We start from the raw sequence: 9,925 nt of genomic DNA, 5'->3' as shown, positions 1-9,925 counted from the left end.
TGTCAGTAGGAGAGGCACCAGCCTAAGTGAGAAGCTATTCGTAATACTGGTTCAGATTTTATGCTCGGCTATCTGCTTGGGTTGGGTGTGGCCCTTCTTTTTGATCAATATTCGTTCAGTACTTTGTTCATGGAAGAGGGTCCATTGTCTCCTCGTAATTCCGAATGCAGAGTGGTCCCATCCTGGGTCCTTGGTTGAGCACAGTTTGCTTCACGTCCTTCCCATAATTCTGGAGCAAGTGGAGGAAGAGCGTTCATAATTCCAGACCAGATGAGTTCTGTTTCATCAGGTTGAGTAAGGCATACACAATCCCGTCATTCCGAGCCTGGGGTGTTGCCTTTTGAACTTCTTCAAGTTGAGAAGGTTTGTCCATTTCAGTGTTGGATACATACCTTGTCATCGTGATTCTGGTGGCTCAGAATACATCACTTTATAACTATAGGTTGAGATCCACTCATTCGTAAAAACATGGCCCTGTAATTCCAACTCTGAGTAGTAGAACCTCGGCTATCTGGTTGGGGCCTGGCCAATATTGTGGCAAATCATATATAATTCCAACCACAGAACATGAATTAAGTTCTGGGTGAAGAGCATATCTGTTCTGGATGTAGTGTGGTTCCCCCAATAGGGTGCCAATCTTCTATTGACACGCCCATGGTTTATGTAGACGCTTTCTGTATGGATACTGCCTTCACCAGCCCTTGAACCTCCTCAAAGTGAGATTCTAGCCATAAGTATGAGAGGAGGTAAGTATGTTTTGGAAGTTAACAATTTCTTAAATCCAAAATGTATTTCCAATAATACTTACTCTGCTGACACTCTCCCGCCCTTCTTCACACTAAGAGCCAGTGTAGGAGACTGGGATTGAGTCAGACTCGAATGAGGTGCTTATATATAATAACAGAAGAGAGGGCGCATTGACGTGGTTGGAGAGAGTAACGAGAAAAAATGCTTAGTAAATGTGAGAGGAGGCAAGTATTATTAGAAATACATTTTCGATTTAAGAAAATGTTAACTTCCTTTACATTAGAGATGTTACCTATATAAGTTTATTATAGTTTCCAGTACCTTAGAGTTTCATTTAAATTCGTTTATTATAGTTTCTTTACCTTAGAATTGTCACCTAGCTCACTTTCTTATAGTTTATTTACCTTATAATTGTCACCTAAACATGTTTATTATAGTTTCCTGTACTTTACAGTTGTTCCCTAAATAAGTTTATTACAGATACCTGCACCTTAAAGTTGTCATCTAAATCAGTTTCCTGTACCTTATTGGAGTTGTCACCCTTCTGCCCTTTGTGTTTTGAGAAAGCCTGAAGTCCTGTATTTATATATTGTTACGTATCTGTAGTTTGATTTGCCACTTCTTGTTTCCATCTACTTTTTTTCTTTTCCGTCCCACTCTCTGACACCAATTTGTTAGGTATCTGCTTGTTTGTTAATTTCGGTAGAAATTCCTTCCGAGGAACTTAAGCGATACAAGTCCCTTCTTGATTAAAACTAGTTTATTTTTTCTCGATACAACTTTGTAATACACAGTAATTTCACAATCATACGTTTCTCGTCTCTTTACTTAACAACTTTTATAATACATGCTATAAATCACAGCGATTCACAAGCTCTATAACTTTGCTCTATGGAACGACTGCAAAACACACACAATTTACGGCTCAACGTTACTACTGTTTGGTTGACTCAATAATCTATATCTTCAATCCTGCTGGTTTTTCTTGCCAGGCTTATATACTAAAAAGAGGGCGTCTCGAATGCACTCGGGCCTTCATGATCATTCGAGAAATTCCAACGTGCATGCTCCCAGAATCACGCGACTTCCGCTTTCGTAACACTGCCCCTTCCTTACTATTGTTTGACCTAAACAATAGCCACTTACATTAAACCTGGCCCGCCATGGCCAGGTGGTTAAGGCACTCGACTCGAAATCTGAGGGTCGCGGGTTCGAATCCCCGTCACACCAAACATGCTCGCCCTTTCAGCCATGGGGGCATTATAAAGTGACGGTCAATCCCACTATTCATTGGTAAAAGAGTTGGTGGTAGGTGGTGATGACTAGCTGCCTTCCCTCTAGTCTTTCACTGATAAGTTAGGGATGGCTAGCCCTCGTGTAGCTTTGCGTGAAATTTAAAACAAACCAAATCATGTGATGATGTCATCATGCACCAGTCCAATTCATATGAAATTATGTGGGAGTTACCTCAAGGCATGCAAATCCCTCTAGCAGATGCACAAGGAAGACAGCTAGCTAAACTGTGTGTAGAAGTGAATACCTATCAGAAATACTTTTTCAGGGAAAGATAATGTTATTTTCTATTGGTTTCAAAAGAAATTCTTACTTTGTACGCATGTTCTTGGGTTACTTTTGGTGACAAACTGTTTAAACTTGCTTACTACCTCCGGGGTGTGACTATGGTAGTAGCTGGTCATAGAGTAACTTGTTTTTTGTTTTGCTGGAATTATGCATTTCTTTGCTTTACTGATTTGGTTCAACATTACACATGTATCCTTCTTCAAAATGCCAAGAATTCATGATTTTATTGTCAAAGAATAGGAGAACTTTGCCTTGGAATGTCCTGCATGTAATTGTCACAGAAATGCCTGTTCTAGGCATTTAAATGTGCAAACTACACTTAAACTGAATTGCAACAAGAGAGTGGGTCAAAGCTTTTAATCAGTTTAGTAATAAAAAAAAATGCAGATGGCCAGGGGTAAATTAATTAGATAACCCCATTATTTGCCTATATGCATACATTTAAAAAAATTAAATGAAAAATATTATATTTTGTTTTGGAACATACTGGTGAAAAAGAAGGGTAAGGGAGGGGTTAAATCGATTATTGTTATTGCAAAACATTAAATTTGTATAGTAAAGTATGTTTTTATTTCCATAACTGTGATATCAAATGATTGATAATTGTGAAAAAATAACTGATTACTTGTAAATTAATCTAAGAATTTATAAATATAATAGTTGACAAATTTCATTTTTCCACAGGAGTTGTTTTTCCAACTTTGTGGGGTTACATCCATGAACGGTTCAATGCACCATCATACATGCTTGGAATCATCATTTCAGCTTTCAGTTTCTCAGGGCTTTTTTCTAACCCATTTATTGGTTTATGGGCAGATTACAGCCAGAATACTAAGTTTATTTTGCTTGTGACAAACATAGGTGAAATTGTTGGAAGTTTTATGTATTTCTTGGGTATTTCAAGCTGGTTTCTTGTATTCAGCCGACTCATTGCGGGTATGTATAGCCACTGTTTGAAATGTCAGCTTGATAATGTATAAGTATATATAATTGTACAAAGCCTAATTAACTGAAGCTCTTTGTTTTTGAATGTGAATTTGTTTACTCTTGGAAGTTTTTCAAATCTCGTGATTTTTTTATAAGTTTAGATTTATTATTTCATTCAAAAATTAAATAATTCCAAAAAAAGTAGGAATAAGTAATGTTTTCTTCTTTTTAGAAAAAAATTTTTTATTTATATTTGAACATTTCTTAGCTCATTGTATTAAATGAGTAAAAAACTATTTATTAAAATTTTTATTGTAAAATATTTACCAAGAAGTTTTAAATTGATCTTGTACTCTAGCTTTTCTACATAATAATTCAGAGACCTCATTTAATACATTGTGGAATGAAGTCCTTCTGTACACTAATTGGGTGTGAAAATAAAATGAAACAATTTTTTTTAATTCAAATTTTGAAAAAGATATCTTAAGAGAGTATTTTATTGTTGAGAATATCTCCATATCAAAATTCACCATTGTAAAATTTTTTTGCCAGTGAAATACATTGCTTACTGTTCTGTTGTGATACAGTTTGTTTTTGGGGTTATTGTGAAATTTCATTAAACTGTTATTGTTTGGTGTTATTCTGTCTTAAGTCATGCATATAATGTAACTTGAAAATACATAAAAGCAGAAAATTAGTCAAGCTCATAATAACCCTTTGTTAAATAGAGAATTTTAATTCAGATATATGGAATTATTGTCCTGATAAGTAAAATAAAATACTAATTTACTTGATCTGTATGTAATTATGCAGAGTTGGTGATGAAATATTTGAGATTTTGAACAGAAATATTGAGATAAGCATTTTATTTCAGGTATTGGATCTGGTGCTGGAGCAGCAGTTTTTGCAGACATTACTCGATCAACATCTGAAGAAGAGCGAACTCCCATCATTTCGTCAGTTGTCCTGTGTCGTCAGATTGGTCTTCTGTTTGGTCCTGCTATGAACTTCTTCTTAAGAAAGTTTGACTTCTATATTGGTTCTTTTCCATTAGACAAATATACATCTCCTGGGGTAGGTCTTATCTAGCTATCAGTATTGAGCTTCCATCTGTTTATTTGTTATTGCATATCAGAATTATTAATTTATACTACTACAAAAATTATACCCTTTTTTTTTCATGGTACAATAAATGAATTTCAATAGACATTACAGCTAAATAAGTGAATTTTATATTTACACTACTATTTACAGCTATACAACCCTTAACTTTCCATTACATACACCTACATTGTAACATCTTGTTAATTACTGCTCCTACCCAAGTAATAGCCAAATGTTCGAATAAAATTCAGAAGCAGTAGCTTGTCTTAGTTGCGAGTAAGTAAAAAAACCTTATGTTTCATCCTGTTAACAAAAATATTTTATTGTGACTTTTATTTTGTTAATTTTCATTTATGGACAAATATGTAGACATTTCCATAGTATTGTGTTTTCAAAAGGGATCGATATCTGTATAGTTATTTAGTAGCTAACAGTTTTGTCTGCAAAACTTTGGCTCCTCAGTGGCACACTAGAAAGTCTGAAGGCTTGTATTGGTAAAAACTGGTTTTCAGTACCTTGGTGGACACAGTACTTGTAGTCCATTGTGTAGCTTTGTACTTAACTACGTACAAATAAACAAAAATTTGTTTAATCTTGTTTTGCTCTGTCCACTGGTTTTTAGTGTGTAGGCTATGGTTTATTAAATAAATTACAGCACATTCTGTTAATTTTGAGATAAGCAACATTAAAGTGTCTATGTGTGGAACAGACTTTTATGGTAGGACTTATGGGATACATTAAAAATATATGCGGTTATATTTACAGACATGGTTTTCAATATTCTTTTGCCTTTTAAAATTTATTGCACGTAACTATTGTTGCCATTTTTCAGAGGTGCTTTGACTCCAAACAAAATCAAAATGTGTTTAAAATGTTACTAGCTCAAGCTAGATAGGACCAAAATTAAAAACTATATATTACTTATAATACTAGTTAATAGGTATTAATTTTCTTGCATAAATGAAATTTTAGTTATAAATGTGAAAAAATATCATCAACTAAATCCAACCATACTTTTTGTAGTTGTCAAAATTTCTAGTATAGGTAAAAACAAGTTTGTTTAGAGTAGAATCAAATTTCTTTCATAAGTCACAGAGTTTGATATAATAAAAGATTAAATGTAAAAAGTTGATCATGGATTTTTGAAAATAAAACTGATACGAATAGTAAAATACTTCCTATACAAATTTTAGACTGGTTTGTAGATGGTTATAAAGTTAAGTTTTTTAAAGGAAAAGGGACATATGCAGATTTTATGGGCCTGTAAAGATGACTGATGAGAATAATGTTATTAAGCTATCTCTTGATGAGAGAGAGGCACACTGACTTTCCAGAATGTAATTTTACTGAGCTAAATTTACAGTAGATTGTTATGGAAAATGTGTAGTTATAGTTTTCTATTATTCCCATATTGTTAAAGCTATCAGTGGATTTTCTTTTTTGTAATTATAGCTCAATTAACATTATAACATTATACTAACATAATGTGATGGTCCAAGTACATTTAGCATTTGGAACGTTTTTCCTATATCCATTCAAATTCACCCCTGTTGAGGAAATTTTATCCACTGGCACTTTTTCATAAAAAATGTTGAGAAAAAGGTGAAACATAACATTTTTAGGCCTCAAAATCCTAACCCAGCATCATTGATATATGAACTTTGAGTGCCTTAGTGCTTCTTCTTGAAACAGTATGCAGCTTTGAAATTAAAAAAGTGCTCAAAATCACCCCATTGCACAGTATCTAAAACAATATTAATGAATAGTTCTTGCTTTTATACATGATTCTACCTATTTTTCAATACATTTTGTCCCAACAGTTTAGTGTGTGTCTCAAACATGTATTTGTATTTCTTTTTATGTTCTAGGATAAACATTGTCTTTTAACCCTGTAAATCAAAAATATTTGATTGTAGTTTTATCTTACTGACGTTAAGGAAGTTAGAGATTTTTCTGACTATTTACTAGTAAGATACATGGTGTATAAAACATTTTACACATCAGTAATGCTACTTATTACCAACTGTATTTTTAGAACCAAGAGATTATTAAAGTTGTTATTATTACTGGCAAATATTTGAATCATACTTCCCAACAGGCATCTCCCAGTTTGAACATATAACTGGTGAGTGTTCACATGGGAAGAAAATTAAATGCAAAATGAAATTAGTGTTGGTTAAATATTTTGCCATCTACTTTTCTTATTTTGCATACACTTTATCCTAAAAGTTTGTAATATGTGTTGCAATATTGTTGTAGTTAGGGCGCTCGACTCGCATCACACCAAACATGCTCGCCCTTTCAGCCACGGGGGCGTTATAATGTGACGGTCAATCCCACTATTCGTTGGTAAAAGAGTAGCCCAAGAGATGGTGGTGGGTGGTGATGACTAGCTGCCTTCCCTATAGTCTTACACTGCTAAATTAGGGACGGCTAGCGCAGATAGCCCTCATGTAGCTTTGCGCGAAATTCAAAACAAACAAGCAATATTGTTGAATAATAGACTCCATATAGCTTGTTTATTTGTAATAAATAAGTTTTAGTTGTAGTTTTCAAACTTTCTTTTTTTACAAGAATTATGAAAAATGAGCTATTATTTTTGTTCATTGTTTTTCATCATTAATCATCATATTTTCTAGAATTCAGTGGTACTTCAAAAACTTGTATCTGTCCACATGTATTGCAGAATTTCTTAACTTATGTGGTATTTAAAATGGATATAAGATAGTAAATTTGCATTCAGATTATTTCAATTTGAAAGCTGTAATTGTATAGAAAAAATATTTATTTTGTGTGGAAGTGGCTACATCATTATTAATAGAAATTGGTATATATTGTCAAATTTGAATTTGTCCTTTTAATTTCCTAGAAATTTTGTTAGAGTGGTACAGTTTATCACAAAAAATACAATTACTACAACCTTTTTTTTTAGATATGGGCTAAGGCTAGGAAGTAAGCTTTACTTTCACAAACAATACAAAAAGCTACCAAATTTTCAACAGAATGTTCCACCAGAGACAAATAAAATTTATATGGTTCTAAGTTTTTGTTATTTTTTAATAACTGTACTGGTACCATGTATGCTTAAAATTCTGCAGTTGTTTTACATATTATTATGGGCTGTTTGTACTTTCACCAGACTTCCATACTTAAAAAAGTAATGTGCTAGATGAAATTTGGTGTTTCTATTTACCACTTAAAATACTTATAAAGGTATTAAATAAATGGAATATTTGGTACTAGCAGTATATTATTTTCTGAAGTTGTATCTACGTTATAAATAGTAGAACTATGTACAGGGGCATAGCCAGCATAGTTTCAGCTTAAACACCTTTCAAAATATGGTACATGCTTTTTTATTCTTAGTTGATATTTGATTTATAGGCTTCCATTTAAAGGTGCCAAATAGACATTTAATGTATAATTTTCTTGTACTTTTTGTAGTTATATCTTAAATTTCATTGTCAAATGAGAAGTTGTCTATAGACACTACATCTGTTATGTCATATTAACAAAATGGGCTTTGGTTCTGAATAAAAGCAAGTGAAATGCTCCCACTTTTGGGTATTTATTGAATATAAGTAAGTTTATTATAGGCCTACATATTATTTATCTGAAAAGGATATGTTACTCTAAGTTCAACTATGCAGTGTGATCTTAAAAGGCAATACAGTCATTAAGCAGTTATGAGTTAGTTTTTTAAGATGTTTTTATTGTATGTGTTTATTAGGTGTACATACAACTGGAGTAAATGAATTTTTGTTCATTACGCATTGCTTGAAGCTTCTAGGCCTTATTATAATTTACTTCTAGCTTCATACAGAAAAAAAATTATACTGTGTGTCATTCATTTCAGTTGAGAGTGAACAGTTTTGAATAAATGGTATTCTAAAGCAGTTGGTATAGTTTTAATGTCAGTATACAGAGCTGATTTGTTTGGGCATATAGTTATTTAATGTAACTTTGAAAAATGTTCATATAAAATTTTGTTGTTTTTTCTTGTTATAAACATTTTTATAGTTGCTAATATGAAATATAATAACCTAATTCAAACTGTTTGATCTTATCCTCTTAAGAGAAGAAAACACCTCCCTTACCAAATAACATATAATAGGCTAACATTGACAGAAATTGTGAAATCCAAAGCGATTACCCATAATTCAGTTTCCTTTTCAAGGAACATTTGCCTACATTTAAAGATATAAAAAATATTAAAATCATTGTTGTTTCTGTGCTGAAAATGCATCCACTTTTTCAAACTTATTTGAAAAGAACTCCTTGATATTTCACTTAGTGTGTTAAATCTGAAAAACAGGAGCTCTTTATTATGAGATAATTGTTCATCTTTGAAAAATAGAAACATGTATTTAACTGTGATTATATTTGACAAATGTTTTGATTATATTGTGTGGTCTGATCAAATAAATGTATGAAAGAATTGTTTATTATATTTATTTGTAGTTTCTTTTAAAGAATTCTATGTGTAGGGTTGCTGACACATCATCCGATAAATTGAATAAAAATGAGTCAGTTTTTTGTGTTTAAGATTTATTAAGATGTTAAATAATTGTTGAAACTATAAATTGTTATGTAACTGCTGTACTACACCATAATTAATAAACCTATTAATGAAGGATATATTTTTCCAACTTAAGTTTTTGCAATGGGTTGATATAGATCAAATGAAAACTTGCATCAAGTATACATAAAAGCATATGAATATTACAACAGAGTAAAGAGAGTATATTGTTCATAAACAATGTTAATGCTTTTACGAGTAATTTTATGAAATTTACTTGCCTTTCTTTTTTTCTTCAGCTCTTCATGTCTTTCCTGTGGTTAGTGATGGAATTCATTTTCTTAATAATGTATCATAATCTCACAACTCTCAACCATGAAGAAGATATTGAGGAACAACTGTGCTACAACCAGAAAACTGAGGGCAGTGATTGTTACTCAGTCTCTGCCAAACATAGAATTATAAGATCAGTGAGCCTGTCATCATCTCCTCCACTGGCACCTTTTCTTGACACTTTGTATTCTGGCTATGATGATATTGTTGGGTTCAGTGACAAGGTAAATGAAGCTGAAGGAATCACAGAAGAACAGAATGTAAATGAAATTTGTAAAAATCCAGAACCATCAAGTTCCTGGACAGGTACGTGAATGTTCATCATTTAGTTTTTGTTTATTACTGTTATTTTTGATGATGTGGTCATCACAGTACCATAAATACAAATAATTCTAAATGTGTATGCAGGTAGATTTATTGTTTTTATGAGATTATTTGTTACTGTTACTTATGAACAATAATTTAACAAAGTAAAGATTGATATTACTGGGTAAAACATTTCTAGAGACAGCATTGTTACAAGCTACAATCTACTAAAATTAATTTGTCTTCCTTTTCCACTTGAGAGAATAAACAAGGGTTACAGCAAAGCTAAGCATGTATGATGCGTGAGTACAAATCAATTTTGTAACTAGAAATCTTTGTTTTCTATATATTTTTTATTTATTGTGTTATTTTTTAATAAAAATAATCAAAACATAAGCATTTATGAAT

At 32.1% G+C, this 9,925-nt stretch overlaps 1 protein-coding gene across 1 annotated transcript; it reads left to right on the top strand.

The window, feature by feature from the left end:
* Nucleotides 1-736: 736 nt before the first annotated feature.
* LOC111085401 (major facilitator superfamily domain-containing protein 8-like) lies at nt 737-9,525 on the top strand. The gene is made up of 4 exons (XM_022383779.1): nt 737-746; nt 3,013-3,264; nt 4,130-4,329; nt 9,178-9,525. Exons 1-4 carry the CDS (start codon nt 737-739, stop codon nt 9,523-9,525), a joined length of 810 nt encoding a protein of 269 aa, XP_022239487.1.
* Nucleotides 9,526-9,925: the final 400 nt, after the last annotated feature.

This window comes from Limulus polyphemus, unplaced genomic scaffold, assembly GCF_000517525.1.
Source record: "Limulus polyphemus unplaced genomic scaffold, Limulus_polyphemus-2.1.2 Scaffold370, whole genome shotgun sequence".
NCBI lineage: Eukaryota > Metazoa > Arthropoda > Merostomata > Xiphosura > Limulidae > Limulus > Limulus polyphemus.
This window is presented reverse-complemented; position numbering and strand designations above follow the sequence as displayed.